At 47.2% G+C, this 23,174-nt stretch overlaps 2 protein-coding genes across 2 annotated transcripts in view; one reads left to right on the top strand and one right to left on the bottom strand.

The window, feature by feature from the left end:
• Nucleotides 1-21,472, bottom strand: part of ADI1 (acireductone dioxygenase 1) — a 46,786-nt gene extending 25,314 nt beyond the window's left edge. Inside the window, exon 1 of the mRNA XM_075861142.1 lies at nt 21,269-21,472. Coding sequence (XP_075717257.1) covers nt 21,269-21,388 — 120 coding nt within the window. The 5' untranslated portion in view covers nt 21,389-21,472. The remainder of the gene's footprint in view (nt 1-21,268) is intronic.
• RPS7 (ribosomal protein S7) overlaps nt 13,417-23,174 on the top strand; it is a 187,302-nt gene continuing 177,544 nt past the window's right edge. Inside the window, exon 1 of the mRNA XM_075861140.1 lies at nt 13,417-13,420. The gene's annotated coding sequence lies outside the window, so the exon portion shown is untranslated. The remainder of the gene's footprint in view (nt 13,421-23,174) is intronic.

The raw sequence follows: 23,174 nt of genomic DNA, 5'->3' as shown, positions 1-23,174 counted from the left end.
AGGATCTGGAAACGGGGCCACTTTGGAAAACTTAAGTATATTACAAATGTATTTATTTTTTTAACTTAAATGATTTAATGGTGTTATTAAAAATATTGTGTTATCTCGGACAACCCCTTTAACTGCTATATAAAAGGATAGATACACGAATAGGTTGCTGCTTGCAGCCGCTGTCCAGCCGGAGGCACATCAAAAAGGAGAGTGCGAAAGGTAAATATATACAGGCAAGCACTGCGGTCTCTGGAGGGGGTGTAGGAGAGACCCTGCCTCTACTAGCACTGGGGTAAAGGTGGATGCCATACTGTGGCTGCTACTAATATTAGGTCTTAGAGGGCAGGGCTGGCGCTTCTGCGGGTTTGGAGGACCCTGCTGCTACTACTACGGGTAAGAGGGGGAGCCCTCCTGCTACCTCTGGTGGAACCGGAGGAGGGGTCTTACTGCTACTATTGGGGGTTGGGGGCATGTTTGCCATGGTACACACATCCTGGTTACTGCTTCATTTATTGTAGGCCATTACATAATGGTTCCCCCTCTTACCTTTTAGCCACGATAGGAGTTTTGTGGGGAGGGATGGACATGCTACAACAGGGTTGTGTGACTTCAGCTTCCGGCCTTTTGCACACAGCAGATCCACGTGCAGGAGGCTTTACAGCGACTCCCTTGCAGCACCGAGCAGACAGTACTCCATGTGCCACTATGTGATCGCTTGTAGTAAATCTTTTCCCATAGAAGCAACGCTCCGTACAGCATCTGATAAAGCATGATACAATTTTTTAAATTTATTATTTTTGTCGAAAACATACGGAGGTACACCAAGGCTCAATGCACCTCTAAGTGTGCCCGAGTATATACAACGTGAGACGGATACAGCCGTGTACATGAGGCCTTACACTGTCTGCATGAATGGCTCATTGAACAGAGAACTATTTGTTAAAGGGAATGTGTTGCCAGAAAAACATGGTTTTTTTTTTTTTAAATTAAACATTTAGTGTGTGGGTGATTAAACATTGTTCAAATTTTTTTTTTTTTTTTCACGAGTCAGGAAATATTATAAATTAATTCTAATTTATAATACTACCCATTTTTGGTCACTAGATGGAGCTCTTCCCAAAATTGCAGCTTTGCAAAATTGGGTAAAAAGCCCTCGCTCTAGTGAGCTCTCAGCATCCCCCCCTCCTTTATCCTGGCTAGTGCCGGGATAAACGAGGGGTTTGAACGGTGTAACCTCCTACACTGTGTGTCGCCATTTTTTGAGCTAACACACAGTGTAGTAGGTTTACATACAGTAGTAAACACACACAAACACGAACATACATTGAAATCTCTTACCTGCTCCTGCCGCCGCGGCTACCTCCGGCCCGTCCGCTCCGTTTGCTGCCGCTGGTCCAAGTGCACAAATCCGGAAGCCGCGACCGGAAGTAGTAATATTACTGTCCGGCCGCGACTTCCGGTCCACAGGAAAATGGCGCCGGACGGCGCCAATTTCGAATTGGACTGTGTGGGAGCGGCGCATGCGCAGTTCCCACACAGACGCCGTACACTGAAGTCAATGGGACGGGAGCCGTTCGCAGTCCCTATGGGACTGTGGCTGCCGTATTCCATGTCTGTATGTGTCATTAATCGACACAGACAGAAATGGAACAAAAAATGGCAGCCCCCATAGGGAAGAAAAAAGTGTAAAAATAAGAAGTAAAACACAAAACACACAAATGAATATAAACATTTTTAATAAAGCACTAACATCTTTAACATATAAAAAAATAATTTGTGATGACACTGTTCCTTTAAGGCACGTAATATGTGATTAAAACTCACCCCAAACAGATTTCATGGCTTAGCCTCCTGATCTGAAGAGACAGCCTCGACAACCCCCTATCGTGTGTCTCTGCTCAGAGCAATGTTTTACTTGAAATAAAATTTAAAAAAAACCTTGGATCTGGAAGTTGGCAATGGAAAAATACTAACTGTTGCACAACTACTGAAACGTGGAAAAAACAAAACAAAAACAAAACTCAATATAAGTTAACGGGTTCATATACATATATCTGTAACAATATCATATATCTGTAATGTAGATATGTGATAGATGAGATGACAGCCAAGCAACATGAAGGCAACACCCCGCACATCTAACATTCCGAGGGTCCGGGTCTTACGGCCATAATACGGAAGCAAAAGTGCTAAAATCCTAAGTGAAAACCACAAGAGAACCGTATTGCGTGAACTTCATCCTTCAATAAAAGTGAATAAGAAAACTCCTGCCACAGTCACACGAATGTTTAAACCCCACCAAAACCTGACTTGGGTGCCTCCATATTTAGTTTTCATTTAGTGATTTGTAAAATGCACACATTTTTGTAAATATTTGACATATTTCCTCCAAAGAATTTCACCAAATTATTAATTGAAATTTAGGAAAATAGTACAAGAAATTATACAAAATCAAAGAGTTGTACAAAAGTGTAAAAGGTCGAAATCGCTATACAACAATGCATATAAGAGTGAAGGATTCCCAATTATAGAGATATTGTGGCTGGTGCAGCAATATTGACATAGGTAGCTTGTGTGACTGAAATGCATTAAGAGACCGTCAGTAATACAAAATATGAAGGTTACCAGACAACCCGTAGTTGAACAGAAACAGAACAGTAACAATAACTTTTGGAAACCTTGCCAATGGAACTTTTATGTGATGATGTCAAACCTAAAGAGCTTCTAGACTGGTGTTATTAAAGAGGCTCTGTCACCAGATTTTGCAACCCCTATCTGCTATTGCAGCAGATCGGCGCTGCAATGTAGATTACAGTAACGTTTTTATTTTTAAAAAACGAGCATTTTTGGCCAAGTTATGACCATTTTCGTATTTATGCAAATGAGGCTTGCAAAAGTACAACTGGGCGTGTATTATGTACGTACATCGGGGCGTGTTTACTACTTTTACTAGCTGGGCGCTCTGATGAGAAGTATCATCCACTTCTCTTCACAACGCCCAGCTTCTGGCAGTGCAGATCTGTGACGTCACTCACAGGTCCTGCATCGTGTCGGCACCAGAGGCTACAGTTGATTCTGCAGCAGCATCAGCATTTGCAGGTAAGTAGCTACATCGACTTACCTGCAAACGCCGATGCTGCTGCAGAATCAACTTCAGCCTCTGGTGCCGATGTGTCCTCGCTCGTCTGACACGATGCAGGACCTGGGGCAGGAAGTGAGTGACGTCACAGCGTGATCTCTGGAGAACACGGCTGTGTCTGCACTGCCAGAAGCTGGGCGTTGTGAAGAGAAGTGGATGATACTTCTATACACAACGCCCAGCTAGTAAAAGTAGTAAACACGCCCCGATGTACGCACATAATACACGCCCACTTGGACTTTTACTTTTAAACACACCCACTTGGACTTTTGCAAGCCTCATTTGCATAAATACGAAAATGGTCATAACTTGGCCAAAAATGCTCGTTTTTTAAAAATAAAAACGTTACTGTAATCTACATTGCAGCGCCGATCTGCTGCAATAGCAGATAGCGGTTGCAAAATCTGGTGACAGAGCCTCTTTAAGCTATGCGGATAATGTCAGAGCATTAAAGTTTAGCCAACATAGTTCCTCAAATTTCACAGTCTCAAAAGTAATTTGACAAACGAACAATTATAAATATAAGGATTACGGTTAAAGGGGTTTTCGACATGATTTTTTTTAATTTAATAAATCTTTACATCTGTTAACCCTATGTTCCCCACCTGTTTATATGTCTAATTTTCTTAGTTATACGCCCCCCCCCCCCCCCAATCCGAGGTTATTCTCCTGTGTGTTTACATCGCAAGTTTGTTGTGACTGGCCGTTTCCTGTACAGAATCAAGACCACAAATCCCATGATTCAGAGCGCCGACCGATAACAGAGCATGCATGTTGGACACTGAGTGTGTATCAACCACGCATGTTCTGAATAGGAGGATTAGTACATTGTACAACTCCTAACGACAGTGACCAGTTATGTCATTTATGACGTGACCGTACACTCAGACAACAGGAAAACGGAAGTTAGAGCTCATGGACGGGGCGGAGGAGGAAGTTTGGATTTCAGGTTAGCGAGGGGTCACGTGACAGAAGATTTGATATGCCGCTAGGAACATCGGATCAAACGTAAGTATATTGCAAAAAGATTTGTTTGCCATTGGTTAGTTTAACTGGATTGGATTGTTTGGTTCTGGAAAACCCCTTTAAATACTTGGATGTAGTCAGTGACTGCCTGAACTCTGGACCCCACGGATATATCCAAACGCTTATTTGTTGTTTCTTATTCAGGGCTAAAGTTGGGTTTCTATTCACCAGTTTATTATTCACAAGGAATATAGTTTTTTCTTTTTCCAAATTCTTTAGGGGGAGTTCACACAGCGTGTTTTTTTGTCTGGCAGAAAAAAAAATGCCTCAAAATTTCTTCAGTGGTAGAACAGTGGCAAGAGCACGCCACTTTGATTTCTTGTGAGCGGAAAAAGGTTTCGCCCGTTTTTTTGGTGCGGATTCCGACGCGGTTTCCACATCAAAAAAACTAAATTTATATCCTGTATCCATTGTGTTTGATCCAGTGCAATATCTAGTGTCGGAGTCGTGCCAAACGTAGTCTGTGCCAAGTGTCTACTATGCCTACGGTCTGCCAAATCATCTATCCAGGTACTCATGTTCTAGGGACTGTTATTAACTTTTGTTTGGCCAGATGCTACTCCGCTACGGCTGAGCGGCCTAGTGGGTCCACATAGCCGTGACACCAGGTTAGTGGCAAGGTACGCCATCTCTCAAGAATTAAACAGTAAAGGACTGGATGAGGGGAGTGTCGTTGGCAGCGAATAGCCAGGAATACATAGGTATAATTTTAACGCCTAGTTACTCAATGTGAGTGGAGGACCAATCAGATGGAAAGTGCTGGCGCAAAAGAGACAGTGCCATTAGAGAGAAATTTTAAGGGATAGAGATTTGGATTCATTAATAGTTAGGCCAGAGTTAATAGAAAATTTGTCCAAAACTTTTAGCAGATTAGGAAGAGAGGTGTGAGGCTGGGTTACAGTGAGGAAGATATCTGTAAATAGGCAGTGTTTATGTTCTATGTCTGCAACCTAAATTCCTTTTATGCTATCATTTGAGCAAGTCAGCATAGCGAGGGGCTCTATGCAGAGTACAAAAAGGATGGGGGAAAGTGAGCATCCCTGTTGGGTACCACATTTCATAGGAGATGGGTTCCACTTAGGGCGAATTAATCGTATTAATTCGATTAATTGCCCAACCCTTTCATTGAAGCGTGATTCTGATTTTGTTCAGGATCCTGAAAATCGATATTCGCCCCGAACCACAGCAGTGGCTTCTCATTATGGCGAGAGGGGCGCTGGAGGAAGAAGCCGCTAGAGAAGCGAGTACAGCACCAGAAGGCTCTCCGGACTCAAACCCTTCTGACCCCCGACATCTTCACCCTCCTCTGCACACCTGCCGGGCCTCCCCACCACGCAACACAACTGTTGCTGCCTTAACCTGCCCCCCAAGTACTGAGGAGAAGACAAGAGGCTAAGGAATCCGTGGACACACACACTAGACAATATAAAAAAACTCAGACTGCCGAGACTAGGCGGAAACTTGAGGTGGCTAGAACTGATCTTAAGCTGGGTCAAAAAGAGTCTAAGATGGTCCCGTCATCGCTTTTTTTCTCAAGGACATAAACCCGGCACTCTACTAGCTCGATGTCTCTCACCTAGGTTATACAACACGACCACACCTAAACTGAGGTTATGTGATTGGTCCCTATCCCAAAACCCACAAAAGATCCTGACCGAATTTCACTTCTTCTATTACAGACTATACGATACACCCCATTTTTTTTACAGAATCTAACACACACTCTTTCCTCCTACATGCAGTCCCGAAACATTTAACGCAATCTGAGAAAGATTAACTGTACTCTGCGTTTACACAGGAAGAAATAAACAAGGCAATCACATCCCTCCCCCCTAACAAGGCCCCCGGGCCAGATGGCTTTACCTCAGCTTATTATAAAAAATATAGAGACACCCTAAAGCCCCATTCGACAAGCATTTTTAACGCTTTCAGAGAGGGTATCCCTGTTCCACACGCAGCCAATATGGCCTATATACACGTTATTCCCAAACCTCATAAAGCTCATACGGATGTAGCCAACTACAGGCCCATTTCGCTTGTCAATCTGGACCTTAAAATAATGACGAAAACACTGGCAACACGTTTGAATACTTTTATTGGCTTATACACACAAAGACCAAGCCGGTTTTATCCCACATAGACAAACATGTGATCAGACCAGACGAGCGATAGACATCATTACAGCAGCGCATTCCGGATGGGATGGGAAAGGTCCCCGCCAGGGTATGTTGGGTCTTGATCTCCAGAAGGCCTTTGATTCACTCTCTTTTTTAACCTGTTATGGGGATTGTACTCTTCCCCCAAAGCACAAATATGTGCCAAAGGATTTCTAGAAGACTCATTCCATATTAAAAGAGGAACTCAACCCTCTTCGCAATAGCGATCGAACCGCTGGCGAACCTTATTAGACAGAACCAAAACATAAAAAGGGCATTGCGGTGGGTCCAAATGAACATAAACGCGCGCTATTTGCGGATGACATCCTGATGTCTACATCATCTCCTCTCACCTCATTACCCAATTTATTCCAAACTTTAAACCACTTCAGTAAGTTGTCTGGGTTGATAGTAAATAACCATAGATCTGTGGCGTTGAATTTGGGTTTACCGGATAGATTAATAAAACTCTTTGAACTCAATTTTGTCAGTCAGGGCTCCATTCCGACGGAACGGAGCCCTGGCATAGATGTGAAGGAAGCCTTAGACAGTTGGAGGCAGACTTAGGGTATGAGCACACGATAACTGCATTTACGTCTGAAAACTTCTCCGTAATTTCAGGAGAAAAACAGCTCTGTAATTTCAGACGTAATTGAATGTACTGGCGTTTTGTGAGGCGTCAATTACGGCCGTAATTTGGAGCTGTTCTTCATTGGAATCAATGAAAAACGTCTCAAATTACGTCTCAAGAGGTGTCCTGCACTTCTTTTGACGAGCCGTCTTTTTTACGCGTTGTCGCTTTACAGCGACGCGTAAATGATAGGTCGTCGGCACAGTACATCGGCAAACCCATTCAAATGAATGGGCAGATGTTTGCCGACGTATTGGAGCCGTATTTTCAGACGTAAATCGAGGCGTAAAGCGCCTCATTTACGTCTGAAAATAGGTCATGTGAACCCATCCTCACAATCGTGATCGCATTACTCGCTGTCTTGGTTTGGCACAATAGCTGCAATAAAAATGTTTATGACTTTGTTGCCTAAAATCTTATATATTTTTTGAACCTTACCTATAGGAATTATTACCAAAAGATATATTGGCTCTACAATCGCGTATTATGTACTTCATATGGGGCAATAAAGGTTACAGAATGAAAAGAACAATGTATACCCCGCGGATCTATGGGGGACTGGGAGTACCACACCTTCTACACTATTTCCATGCTGCACGTCTAGCACAAATGGCAGACATCTACGTCCCCATTTCTCCCAATGGGTACAGATTGAAGCAAATGTACGCCACCCTATACCCCTTGAAACAATTCTCTGGCTTTGACCTCGGAATAGGCCTACTATACTGGCTCCTGTCCTTTCGCAGATGCTGGCTCTGTGGGACACTCGATTGAAAGTACATAAATTTATCTATCCTCATGCACCGCTAACCACTATTTGTTATAACCCCGATTTTCTTCAGCTGATGGCTTTTCGGTGGTGGATTAACGAAGGCTTCTACAGAATTAGAGAGGCTCTGTCACCACATTATAAGTGCCCTATCTCCTACATAAGGAGATGGGCGCTGTAATGTAGGTGACAACAGTGCTTTTTATTTAGAAAAACTATGTATTTTCACCACGTTAGGAGCGATTTTAGCTTTATTCTAATTAGTTTCTTAATGCCCAACTGGGCGTGTTTTTACTTTAGACCAAGTGGGCGTTGTACAGAGGAGTGTATGACGCTGACCAATCAGCGTCATGCACTTTTCTCCATTCATTTAGTCAGCGCATAGTGACACTACGTTGTTGACTATGTGCTGCCTTATACTGACACATTAACGTTACTGAAGTGTTTAGACAGTGAATAGACATTCCTTCCAGACACGACGGGATGTCTATTCACAATCCCGACACTATGGGAACGTTTCTGTGGTACTTACAGCAGAGCAAAGCATAATCTCGCTGTAACCTGTCATGTCCTTTTTGGTGTCATTGGGATCGAATACAAATAATTTTTCCCTATTCATACATTCTTGTGCCAGCCTCTCATCGTGTCCCGCAGACTCCCTTTTAATGAAGGAGATAGATGACCTAAGGCATCCTTGGAGATATGGTTTAAGTGTCTCCCAGACTATAAAGGGATTGGCTGTACTGGTATTTGATTTTATAAAGGTTTGTAATCGGTCAGGTATTCTGTCCTGCTCACCTACGAGTTTTAACCAAAAGGGATGTACCCCCCCCCCCCCCCATCCTGATCTACATCAGCTCCAGGTTGCTGTTAGGTGGGTAAGCATATAATATGTGGCGATAAATGCCTAAGGGCTTGTCCACATGTAGCAGAATTGCTGCGTGTATTCCGGAATTGGACAGAAAATACGCAGCAGAATACAGTAGCAGCAAAGTGGGTGAGATTTAACAAATCTCATCCACATGCGGCGTAAAAATTCCAACCAGAAATTGACCTGCAGTGCATGTTTTTCGGACCACAGCATGTCAATTTCTGCTGCGGAAAGTGCACGGAATTGTGTTTCAGAGAAGATGTCACCTCTCTCAACATTGTGAAAAACGCAGGTAAATACGCACCATTTTCTGCAGTCAAAAACGCAAGACATGGTGTTTTTTGCCGCGGCGGAAAGTCTGCTACTTTCCACATAACTGCTGCAGAAAATTTCTGCAGCAATTCCATTATGCGTGGACAAGCCCTTAGATGGGAGAAAACAGCGATTCGTTTCCTCGGTTGACCCAGTCCCCCGATATTCCAACTGACAAACTTTAAGTTAGCCATCCATATGGAGAGTACTAGAAGTATCAGGATAGTAGAAATTAGGTATTCCCTCATACCCACTTAACTCAATGTGTACAAGAAAAACCATTATCAAGACTCCAAAACCTATACATGCCCAAGAGCTCCTAATGCGTTTTTGGGATATTCGGGTGTGCATTGCGATATCACACGTGCATTGAATTATAAAACTGGAAAATATTAATACAGCTAGAAACCTATAACTCGTATAGTAACTTGTGGCAAGGTAATGGGGTTACTTGTGAAATAAAAGGTGGAAATTGCTTCACAAGCAAAATACAACTCTCTCGTGACTTCTAGTAGCAGGCAAAATATAAAAGATAATGTACTTCTATGTACTAACAACCTTGCCTTTACAGATCTACTGACATAATTAGAAATGTGGAATACAGTACATCAGCAAATGTCAAATATTAACTATTGGGTCATCTCAACTTAGGGACAGGGATCGCTGTAATCCCAAGAACTTCCAACTGTAGGGAGAATGGTCCTATAGATAATAAAGTCAAAACATGAGTATGTTGTAGGGTTCATGCAAAGGCAGCCATGTATCCACCAACATTGGTAACAGCTATATGTGCATTGTAGTAGCAATTACTAGATAGTAAACTTGCTGCCTATCGGGCAGTTATCTCCTGGAGTATTGTACCAGGCTCCGGGATATAGATAGCATAGATATAAAGCAGTCATACCAAAAGAAAGAAGAAAGATAAATAGGCCAATCAAATGGCAAGGCATATGGTACTATGGCATGAAATAGTTAAAAGTCAAGGCATGAGTCAAGACATATTTTAGCAGTTCATTGCCCACCAATGGGAGGGTGACATTAGAACCAATCTTCCGCCTCAGCCGGATCTTGAAAAATCAGGACTTTATCTCCGTCAACCACCCGGAGTCACGCAGGATAGGCCACGCAGTACGGTACATTAGCCACCCGCAATTTCCGCTTGGCAGAAATGAAAGTAGCGCTCTTTTTTTTGCAGCTCTGCAGAGAAATCCGGAAATATTAAAATTAATACACTTAAAAATCACATTTCTTGTTTCCTTTGTGCGAATTGTAGAACGAGATCACGATCTTTCCATTTAACATCCCGGCTAGCAAAAATCAAGGTGGAGCTCCATGTGGGGGACTCCGGGCAGGTACCCGATGGGCCCTTTCTACTGCAAAACCTGTGGAGAAGGGAGATTCTGGGGATGTGCCTTTGAGGCAATTTTCTAGATACTCAGCTGGGTTTGTGCCTTCCGCACGTCCCGGAAATCCCAGGATTCAATTGTTGTTACGAATAAGTCTGTTCTCCATGTTGTCACATTTCTGATGCCAGAGATCAACCTTCCTTTCCAGATTAGAAACCCGTTCCGGCAAAGGCGCCACCGCATCCTCTAATGAAGAGATTCAATTTTCAGCTTCTTTGACCCAGTCTTGAAAGTTATACAAATCTTGGTGCAACAGTCCCGGATCTAATTTAACTTCATCAATTTTGCCTATAAGGGAAGTATTGCTAGCAGCCATCGCTGCTAGACGTTGTTCAGAGACCTGCCGCAGGGTTGGTTCAGATTCCGTGGCATGACTTGGATAAGTAGAGTCGAGTGATCCATAATTATTCCTTACCCTTTCAGAATAATAACACACGACACCAGGTTGGATTTTAATGGCCACAGCAGCCGTTTATTATAAATTTTATAAAATTAGAAAATTTTATAACCCAAACTTTAAATAACTTAGAATTCCCAAACATTGGAAATTCTACCAGAATACACATACCAAACCCTTAACAGGGTCAATATAAATAACACCTTATAATTGACCAGGGGAAGCCCTTGAGGTTACCACGACTTATAAAAAACGTAGCCATCTGCCACCACCACTTGTTTTACCTCCAGCCGTAAACCGGCTCGAAGGCACCTTCTTGCAGATGGCTTTTCCATAAAGCACTTCAAAGGGGTAACACCCTAAGAAGCCTTCCACCTATTTTTGGGGGACGCATACCCCTGATGCGACCCCCCCCACCAGTTTTACTGACCAACCTCAAGGACTCCCCCCGCCAGCCACCGTGACAATGCAAACACCACCAATTACACCAGGCAATAACCACCATTCAATACCCACACTTCTCCTTCCAAAATCTGTAAAATAAAAAAGGGCGGGTGGGCGGGACTCTTGTGATGTCTCACTTCTCGCTGTCTCCCTCGCACTGAGGAAAACAGCGGGAAGCCCGAGACCTACTCCCCCTCCCTCCTCCCTTCCAATCCCCTCCCCTTCATTCCCTGCACGTAACCTTAACCCTTTCCTCACCTGTTCCCTCCTGTCATGTCGGCCTCCCCTCACTCCTTGCAGTCGGCAGTACGGCCGCTTCTTGACTTGGATAAGTAGAGTCAAGTGATCCTTAATTATTCCTTACCCTTTCAGAATAATAACACACGACACCAGGTTGGATTTTAATGGCCACAGCAGCCGTTTATTATAAATTTTAGAAAATTAGAAAATTTTATAACCCAAACTTTAAATAACTTAGAATTCCCAAACATTGGAAATTCTACCAGAATACACATACCAAACCCTTAACAGGGTCAATATAAATAACACCTTATAATTGACCAGGGGAAGCCCTTGAGGTTACCACGACTTATAAAAAACGTAGCCATCTGCCACCACCACTTGTTTTACCTCCAGCCGTAAACCGGCTCGAAGGCACCTTCTTGCAGATGGCTTTTCCATAAAGCACTTCAAAGGGGTAACACCCTAAGAAGCCTTCCACCTATTTTTGGGGGACGCATACCCCTGATGCGACCCCCCCACCAGTTTTACTGACCAACCTCAAGGACTCCCTCCGCCACTGCGACATGGACCTTGACCGCCTCAAGGCCGTGAGCTCCTCCACACCAACACACCTCTTTCAATCCCGTCTGCTAGGGCCAAACTCCACAAATCCATCCCCACCTCATTCAAATGCACCCCATCCTGTCTCCAATAACAACCTACCCCCGCTTCCAGATCCCTATGCCTGACCACAACACCTCCATTTCTTGCCACAAATGCCGACACAGCCCTGTTTACTTTTATTCTGGCCTTAAGTCTCTCCACGGATCGGGCCAAGCGCCATGTCTTTCTTGGTACAATATCTGACCATACTATAATCAGGCCCGGGTGTAATGCCCATAAACACAACAAGTCGTGCTTAATATCCCTCACCAAATCTCGAAAAGGGCGAACACTCAAATCATTCCCCCCAACATGTAAAACTAAAATTTCGGGAACCCGGTCTAGCTGCGTATACACCTGGAATTCCGGTAGTACCCTTGACCAAACCATTCCCCGAAAACCCAGCCAATGCAGGATAGCATCCTCCCGCGGAATCCTTAGTCGACGACCATCCGGGCGAACCTCCGCCCATAATGCGCCCCAGTACACAAAGGAGTGCCCCAGGATCCACACCAGCAAAGGACGCGAACCTGTGAAAGAAATAACACACACTTCTTACAAATCCCAATCACACTCCATCTTCCACCAGCACCACATACCTCCCAGCAGCTTCTTAACAGTCTGACAGCAAGTGAGGCCGCACATAAGATCGAAAACGGTTAGACTCCCATCTCCCGATACGCCTGACCCCAGCCTCATCCAACCCCCATCGCACCGCCAATACGAAACGAATGGGAAGAATACTCAGCTGACTGCAACCCAATTGCCAGCAAACAGCGTTTAAACACTGCCCCAAATTGAAACCTGGATAAAAAGGACCCGTCTTCATGCCGCAGTAACGGAACCCCCATTACCCCCACCTGTACCCCAAAAGCAGACATACACTGTACCGGACACACCGCCGAGCCCCTGATGGCAAATAACACAATTCGCGTCCCCTTACCCGCCGTGTGTTTTTGACCTGCGCAGCAATATCTCCACTCTATCGGCAAACAACTCCACATCCTCTTGACTCAGTCCCCCCGTGCGCAACCCACTTGGTGACACCAATTCACCCACTCTAAAAGCCCCAAAAAAGGCTAATGAAAAAGCCAAGCGAAACAATCGGACTTCGAAGGCTGAACTGCAAACCAACTCCACGGCCGTTCCTAATAGGCAAAGAATTCGGTAAGAAACTGGCCGCCGCCGATCTACCGACCCTCTTCCCCTGCGAATACCTTTTAAAGCTTGAACCGCCAAAAATTCTTTGGTAACGTCTTTTTCGCCATGCAATTTCAAGCCAAATGCCACAGCGGACACAAACTTATTCACTTTCGCTACAGACACACCAGACTCATACGCATCCCCCAACCAATACAATAAGGCCACCATCCTGTCCCGGTCTGACCGGACGTCACCCAAACCTCTCAACCAAAGCTCCCATTGAGCCCAGCCAGCCCTATACGCTGCCCACGTAGAACTCGCCAAGGATCGCTCAATCAATGCTCCTGCCGCAGAGAGACCAACTCCCAAAGATGATCCGGACACACCATGCCGATCCGCTCCCGGCGCCAGCTGACGAAAACGATCCCACTGTGAGCGAGAAAGGGCATCAGCAACGCAATTTTCAACCCCCGGCACATGCACCGCCACCACCCAAGCATTTAATGACAAACAAACCAATACCAAATGCCGCAACAGTTGAACCACCGGAGGAGAAGACGCCAAGATGTTATTGATAGCCAACACCACCCCTAGGTTATCGCAGTGAAAACAAATCTTCCTGTCCCTGAGCCTGTCCCCCCAAATGGTCACAGCGACCACGATGGGAAACAGCTCGAGCAGGGCCAGGTTCTTTGTCAAACCGCTTTCCACCCAACTAACCGGCCATCCCCCAGCACACCACTGGCCACCACAATAAGCACCAAAACCGCCCCCTCCAGCCGCATCCGTAAATAAATCCAGATCCACGAAATCGAAAGCCCCAGCCATCCACAAGGACCTGCCGTTGTACTGTCCCAAAAACCGATGCCACACTTCCAAATCGTCCCGATGCTCCCCTCTCAATCTGACAAAGTGATGCGGAGCCCTCACACCAGCAGTCGCCGCCGCCAACCGCCTACTGAACACCCTGCCCATAGGCATGATCCGACATGCAAAGTTTAACTTCCCTAACAATGACTGCAGACTACGTAAGGTGACCTTTTTAAGCCGACACGACGTCTGAACCTCCAAACGAAGAGCCACCAACTTATCCTCCGGAAGCCTGCATTCCATTAAAACCGAGTAAATTTCGATGCCCAAAAAGTGAATAACCGTAACAGGCCCCTCCGTTTTGTCAGGAGCCAGCGGGACTCCAAACTCCTTCATGACTCTCTGCAAGGCAAACAAAATATTGGCGCACACCGCTGATCTGCCTGGGCCAACACACAAAAAATCATCCAGGTAGTGAATAACTGAATTGACACCTGCGACATCCCTAATTACCCATTCCAAAAAAGAACTAAAAGCCTCAAAGTAGGCGCAAGACAGGGAACAGCCCATTGGCAAACAACGATCCACAAAAAACTTCCCCTCCCAAAAACAACCCAACAACGGTTGACTCTTGGGATGAACCGGCAGCAACCGGAAAGCCGCCTCAATGTCGGTTTTTGCCAACAAAGCACCTGCGCCCGCTTCCTGCACCAGCGTCACCGCTTTATCAAATGACGCGTACACCACCGAACACAATACCGGATCAATACCATTGTTAAAGGGAATGTGTTGCCAGAAAAACATGTTTTTTTTTTAAAAATTAAACATTTAGTGTGTGGGTGATTAAACATTGTTCAAATTTTTTTTATTTTTTTCGCGAGTCAGGAAATATTATAAATTTTTTCTAATTTATAATACTACCCATTTTTGGTCACTAGATGGAGCTAGTTCCCAAAATTGCAGCATTGCAACATTGGGTTAAAAGCCCTCGCTCTAGTGAGCTCTCAGCATCCCCCCCTCCTTTATCCTGGCTAGCGCCGGGATAAACGAGGGGTTTGAAAGGTTTAACCTCCTACACTGTGTGTTGCCATTTTTTGAGGTAACCCACAGTGTAGTAGGTTTACATACAGTAGTAAACACACACAAACACTAACATACATAGAAATCTCTTACCTGCTCCTGCCGCCGCGGCTCCCTGCGGCCCGTCCGCTCCGTTTGCTGCCGCTGTTCTATGTGCACAAGTCCGGAAGCCGCGACCGGAAGTAGTAATATTACTGTCCGGCCGCGACTTCCGGTCCACAGGAAAATGGCGCCGGACGGCGCCAATTACGAATAGGACTGTGTGGGAGCGGCGCATGCGCAGTTCCCACACAGACGCCGTACACGGCAGTCAATGGGACGGGAGCCGTTCGCAGTCCCTATGGGACTGTGGCTGCCGTATTCCATGTCTGTGTGTGTCGTTAATCGACACACACAGAAATGGAACAAAAAATGGCAGCCCCCATAGGGAAGAAAAAGTGTAAAAATAAGAAACAGTAAAACACAAACACACAAATGAATATAAACGTTTTTATTAAAGCACTAACATCTTTAACATATAAAAAAATTATTTGTGATGACACTGTTCCTTTAACCGATGCACCCCGGGGAAAAGAAAGATGATGAATCAACCGAAACTTGTTTGGCTCCCGCTTCAGCACCACACCCAGCGGGGAAACAACAAGATCCGACACCGGTGTTTCAACAAAAGGCCCAGCCATGCGACCCAAACCCACTTCTTTAAGAAGTTTTTCAGTCACCACCCCCGCATGCTGGTAAGCGGACCGGAGATTCCGGCGAGTCACTGGAATATCATAAGGAGGAGAAGGAATTACAAAACCCACGCTAAAACCATCCGCAATCAATTGCGCCCCATCCCTATCCGGGTATCTACCTAGAAAGGGGGCCATCCTTTCCAGCTTCACCGGCGTCACCCCCTTATCCCCCTCCCTTCTTGCCTTTTCGCAAACACCTTGATGCGCAAGAGATGACCCGCTGCAATGGGAACACACGTGCTTGAACTTACACGTTGCCCCAAATTTACACTGGCCGTCGTTAAACTGCCAGCAAAAACCGATTTTTGAACCGGAACCTTGACCAGACTGACCGACCTGCCCTGCAGACCCTCCGGTCCCTGGAAAGGACTGTCCCGGCTTAACCGGAGCCGTCACCCTCAACCATAATGCGATATCCTTCTGATCCCATCTAATGCCGGGCCAAACCGCCTTCCGCTGCCGAAATTGTTCATCATAACGCAGCCACGCCATACCGCCATAAGCCCGATGCGCCTCACCGATAGCATCCATATAGCAAAAAAGCGCGGAACAATTTTCCGGCGCCTTTTCCCCCACCACACTAGCCAAGATCGCAAAGGCCTGCAGCCAATTCACAAAAGTTTGTGGGATAAGCCGATAACGCCGACGTTCCTCCTCTTCCTTCTTGCTCTCATCCCTCTTCCCTTTGTCCAAATTACATTTTACCAACGGAAGAAGGGAAAATATCTCCACATATTCGTCTTTCCAAATACGCTCCCGAACTTCCTGTTTTAAATGCGCCCCCAACGGCCCCTCAAAACAGACATACACCTCCCCTCTTGCTCTATCATCCAAGCGCACCCTGTCAGCCTCTTGAGCCCCGTCTGTCTGCACTGACACAGCCACCGCCCCCGCCGAGCCCCCCACTTGCACCCTATCATGCGGCTGCACTACCAACGGCGGCGCCGACCAAACCGCAACCGGGGACACCCCCGCCGATACCGGGGCCTGCGACCTATCCAATCTGCTAACCAGCTCACGCAAACATCCCACTATGTCATCGAGACCGCTACCACCTCCCCCGGCAGACCCGACGACTGCCCCAGAACCCGCCGCATCCCCCCACATGCGCGGAGTAAGAGTAGGAAAAGAAGATGAGCACCCACCTGGCTGCTCAGGCGCTGTGATCCCGCCAGCCGGACGAACTTGCCCACGCCGATCCTCAACCACGTCTCCTTCATCCGTGTCACCCGTTATCTGCGACCGCTGCCCGCACCTACAATGCGAACACTGAGATCCCCGACCAGACTGTCCCGAAGGGCCGGCCTCCATATTGGCCCCGACGCTGATAGGGCCAGCCACTTGCTGCCCGTTATGCGGTATCCACAGTTCCGACCGCACTCCACATCCCACCGGACTCGCCAGTCTTCCGGACTCAGATCTCGCAGCAGCCAGCCCCGATTGGCACTTCACCAGGCGGGGCTGCCGACATCACCGCATCATGAACCACACTAGATGGGGGGGGGGTATTGGGGAAGCCAGGAGCCAACCCCCCCCTGACCGCCAAGCACCGCCGCGGCTGGGGATTTCTGCCAGGCCGGGACCCCCTAGGGGATGCTGCTCTCCCTGGGGACCGGCCTGCAGCGACCCTGGAGGGGCTTCCCCGGCGGCGCCGAACCCGCGGGATTTCCTCTGGGCTAAGTCTCGCTGGGGGTCGTGTACGCCGTGACCTGCGAGCAGGCACCACCCCCGGCGTAACTACCTCGGGCCTGTTCACTATCCGGAGGGCTGAGCAGCAGAGGGCTGCCTAGATCCAAGGACAAAACAGCAGGGGATGATAGATAGGAAGCCGCCCCTCCCCCCTCCCTGGCCACCGCGCGATGAGAGCGCCGGGGCCTAGCAGCCTGGGGCACGGGCCTGCTCACTCCACTATCTGGAGGGCTGAGCATCAGAGGGCTGCCTAGATCCAAGGACAAAACAGCAGGGGATGATAGATAGGAAGCCGCCCCTCCCCCCTCCTTGGACACCGCGCGATGAGAGCGCCGGGGCCCAGCAGCCTGGGGCACAGTCATCCCCACAAGTCTCGTCACCTGCTCCTCAAACCAGCCGACGTCCTGATTATCAGCTGCCGCTGGAGCGCTCCACAAGTTCACTGAAGGACGCCATCTCCCACGATCAGGTAAGAACACACACACACACGCTGCTGCTGCTGCTACTCCTACTCCTGTGATGTCTCACTTCTCGCTGTCTCCCTCGCACTGAGGAAAACAGCGGGAAGCCCGAGACCTACTCCCCCTCCCTCCATTCCCTGCACGTAACCTTAACCCTTTCCTCATCTGTTCCCTCCTATCCTGTCATGTCGGCCTCCCCTCACTCCTTGCAGTCGGCAGTACGGCCGCTTCTGGAATGTTAGTAGAAGCATTAGAACGGTGTGTGGAGGATGTGCTCGTACCCTTGTCACGGGTGCCTCTAGAAAAGCCTTTGAGTTTGGCCACAGCAGTTGCTGAGGGAGGCTGTCATAGTATTCCCGGAGTTTACTTTTTGTCGCCGAAACCGGTACGCTGAAATTTTGTCTGTTAGCAAAAGTATAAGGACATTGAAGTCACGAGACCTTGTGTGAGGTGCTTGGCGGGAAGTGCACATCATAAAGTCAAGGCAGCGGTTCCGCATGTCTTGTCAATGCGGGTAGATATGTTTAGCCATATAGTCGTGTTCCCCACAATTTGGGGCTCTTATTTTGTTGTATATCAGATTTATATATGAACAGTTTTGTAATGCAATAGGTGGTTGCAATAATGGGAAGTTTCCACGAGATGGCGATAATGGCTTTCTGATAACACCAAGTACGGATCATATAGTATGAATTGAGAAAATATGGATTCATCTACATGTATTGTACAGCTCAGAATTTGATGGGTCGACTTGGCAGTGGAGGTAAATATTCTGGAAGGTACAAGTAGGCACTTGCTGTGGAACAGGAACAAGATGTGTATTATAATAAAAGAGAATATGTTCCCTCTGTGGATTGTATCAGAGGGGAAACAAAATGGCTGCCAATCCAACGCCCGAGCTCCCACAGCTTTGGGGGATATGATAATAGTTCCAATAGGGGTCTTAGTTAGTGGCATTAGCAGGGAGGTTCTCCGAGAATCAGATGATACAGCCCGAGTTGCATGCCCCTTGTATGTGTTGATGAGGGTGTGGGCCACAGTATGTGGTAGCCACTGTTAAATTTAGGTTGGAGATATTGCCCCTCCACTAGGCCCCGACTCACTGGCAGTACTATCTGCGGGAGAAACGGGGATCCCACCTTGCAGCTGCAGGAATATATACCGGAGTGGTAGGTGCTGCTGTTGGTTGTCCCTTCTATTAGTGCCCAACTCAGGGTGTCCGCCCCCCGTTGCAAGGAGAATAGGCCGTCGCGACTAAGGCTGGATTCACACGACCATGTTACGTCCATAATGGACGGAACGTATTTTGGCCGGAAGTCCTGGACCCTACACACTGCAGGGAGCCGGGCTCCTAGCATCATACTTATGTACGACGCTAGGAGTCCCTGCCTCTCCGTGGAACTACTGTCCTGTACTGAAAACATGATTACAGTACGGGATAGTTGTCCTGCAGCGAGGCAGCGACTCCTAACATCGTACATAACTATGATGCTAGGAGCCCGGCTCCCTGCAGTGTGTTCGGTCCGGGATTAGCGGCCGAAATACGTTACGTCCATTACGGACGTAATGACCTCGTGTGAATCCAGCCCAAGAGCCGCTTCAAAATTTACTCCGGGGTTCCGGTTCCTTCACTAGGCCCAGACTCACTAGGCAGATGTTCTGTGCACCCGATGTTTCAAAACGTGCCTCGGCTGATGGGGAATGCAGCAGAGAAACAATCCGTGCTGTCTGCAAGCCGGTGCCAGCGGAGCCTCTCTGAGATGCGTCCTCTCCTGTCCGAGTCTTAGCCGCGCCCCACCCCCTCCTGAGATTCATCATTATGCAGAATTGCCAACTGTTCCAATTTGGTTGGAACCGTGCAGAATATTTAGAGGCAATCCCGGCAAATTTCTGACTCGGGCATGTCCTGGTAACTCTGCCCCTGTACTGAGAAGTCCACCCCCTTTCTACCATCCCGCAAGTAACATCTGTACATTTAGCCTCAACGCTCGTCCTGATGCCGACCCGTAGATCAAGACACTCAACTCAGGAGCTGGGAGGGTAAATATATGTTTGTTGGGGCCCTGTATCTAAGCCTATTATGTCTGATACTGTTTGCTGGGCCCTGTATCTAAGCCTATCATGTGTGGTACTGTATGCTCAGGCCCTGTATCTAAGCCAATCATGTGTGATACCGGCTGCTCAGGCTCTGTATCTAAGCCTACCATGTGGAATCCTGTCTGATGGTGCACTGTATCTAAGCGTATTGTGTGCGATACTGCCTGCTGAGCCCTGTATCGAAGTAGATCATGTGTGATACGGTGTGCTGAGGCCCTGTATCTAAGCCTATCGTGTGTGATACGGTGTGCTGAGGCCCTGTATCTAAGCATATCATGCGTTTATGAAATGAATAAATCGAACAGACAGCATAGGGTCACCCAACAAATCCTCAACTAGTGCAACCTGGTGGCAGAGGGGTTTAGTGTGTTGGGGACAGGTCTAGCTGGAGAGGGGTAACAGACGCCTAGGTTGGTAACATCAGCGCCATCCTTTAATTCTGACCAGTCCTGATCACATGCAGCCCACCCAGCACCAGCGCCGCTCCTCTGTGCACATTGTAATGATGTCATTTACCAGGTCAGACTTTCTACCTCACAGGTTACAGGACACCTGGTCCATTCTTTAACGGCTTTCTTCCAGAAACAGGGCCACATGTCCACAGGCCGGGTGTGGTACTGTCCATTCCCTTCAATGGAACTGAGCTGCAGTACAACACATAACCTGTTGATAGGTGTGGTGCTGTTTTTGGAAGTAGGCAGCCATGTTTATCTACTCCTGGACATCCCCTTCCTCTCACCCATTGGTAATGGTTTTCCTTATTCCCCTTCCCTACGTTTTCTAGAAATTGAAAAACTTCATACAGAACTTTTGTTATTACTTTCTCATTATTGGGGGTTCTGATAGGTGAATGGGGCCGTGCTGCAGGGAGGGCCGCAGTGCTTATACAGTGCTGTGGCCCCAGCATTCTCAGGTGTGGTGGGTCGTGGGACCCTTTATTTAGCCCGACCTGTTATTATATATAATTTTAACATGTAACTAATCATGATATGCCAAATATCCCCTCGGCAGGACACACACCCCCACACTCGGCAGGACACACACACACACACACACACACACACACACACACACACACACACACCCCCACCCCTGGGCAGGACACACACACACCCCCACCCCTGGGCAGGACACACCACTATTTGTCCAGATCACCAAAGTTTCCCTGGAAAACATTTTCAATCGTTGTCATCTATGCATCATGTAATACCATGTGCCCCCCCTCACCTTGTAGGAGTTCACCCCCAGCTTCTGCAGATCCTGCTGGGACACGGGCTGGTGGGGCTGCAGGTGGTGCGGCTTCCTCTGGTCCTCCTCAGAGTCATCCATGTACCAGGCGCGCACCATGTTTCCCCAGGCTATATGCTAAATCCTAGCGAAGGAAAGCAGCTTGATGTCATGAGCATGTGATCAGTCACATGTGTGGGAGGAGTCAGGATCCAGGCTGTGCTGCCAGAGGACTTTCAACTCCTGATTATATGAAAAAGTCCTCAGAGATAGATGAACCTGAGAAATACTGCTGCCAGCTCTGCACTGTATGGATACACACACACACACACACACACACACACACACACACACACACACACACACACACACACACACACACACACACACACACACACACACACACACACACACACACACACACACACACACACACACACACACACACACACACACACACACACACACACACACACACACACACACACACACACACACACACACACACACACACACACAATGCTTTATACACAGACACCTCTGCACTGTATGATTTATACACACAGACACACCACACACACACACACACACACACAAACCACACACACACACACCTCTGTACTGTATGCTTTATACACACACACACACGTCTGCACTGTATGCTTTATACAGACACACACCTCTGCACTGTATGCTTTATACAGACACACACCTCTGCACTGTATGCTTTATACACACACCTCTGCACTGTATGCTTTATACAGACACACACCTCTGCACTGTATGCTTTATACAGACACACACACCTCTGCACTGTATGCTTTATACAGACACACACACCTCTGCACTGTATGTTTTATACACACACCTCTGCACTGTATGCTTTATACAGACACACATACACCTCTGCACTGTATGCTTTATACACACACCTCTGCACTGTATGCTTTATACAGACACACACACCTCTGCACTGTATGTTTTATACACACACCTCTGCACTGTATGCTTTATACAGACACACATACACCTCTGCACTGTATACTTTATACAGACACACACACCTCTGCACTGTATGCTTTATACACACACCTCTGCACTGTATGCTTTATACAGACACACATACACCTCTGCACTGTATGCTTTATACACACACCTCTGCACTGTATGCTTTATACAGACACACATACACCTCTGCACTGTATGCTTTATACAGACACACCACACACACACCTGCACTGTATGCTTTATACACACACACCTCTGCACTGTATGATTTATACACACACACACACACACACACACACACACCTCTGCACTGTATGATTTATATACACACACACCTCTGCACTGTATGCTTTATACAGACACAGACACCTCTGCACTGTATGCTTTATACAGACACACATACACCTCTGCACTGTATGCTTTATACACACACCTCTGCACTGTATGCTTTATAGACACACACCTCTGCACTGTATGCTTTATACAGACACACACACACCTCTGCACTGTATGCTTTACACAGACACACCTCTGCACTGTATGCTTTATACAGACACACACACACACACCTCTGCACTGTATGCTTTATACACACACCTCTGCACTGTATGCTTTATACAGACACACATACACCTCTGCACTGTATGCTTTTTACACACACACACCTGCACTGTATGCTTTATACAGACACACACACCTCTGCACTGTATGCTTTAGGGTATGTGCACACACACTAATTACGTCCGTAATTGACGGACGTATTTCGGCCGCAAGTCCCGGACCGACCACAGTGCAGGGTGCCGGGCTCCTAGCATCATAGTTATGTACGATGCTAGGAGTCCCTGCCTCTCCGTGGAACTACTGTCCTGTACTGAAAACATGATTACAGTACGGGACA

Source organism: Rhinoderma darwinii, chromosome 4 (genome assembly GCF_050947455.1).
Source record: "Rhinoderma darwinii isolate aRhiDar2 chromosome 4, aRhiDar2.hap1, whole genome shotgun sequence".
NCBI lineage: Eukaryota > Metazoa > Chordata > Amphibia > Anura > Rhinodermatidae > Rhinoderma > Rhinoderma darwinii.
The sequence above is the reverse complement of the archived record's forward strand: the minus strand, read 5'-3'. Positions and strand labels throughout refer to the sequence as shown.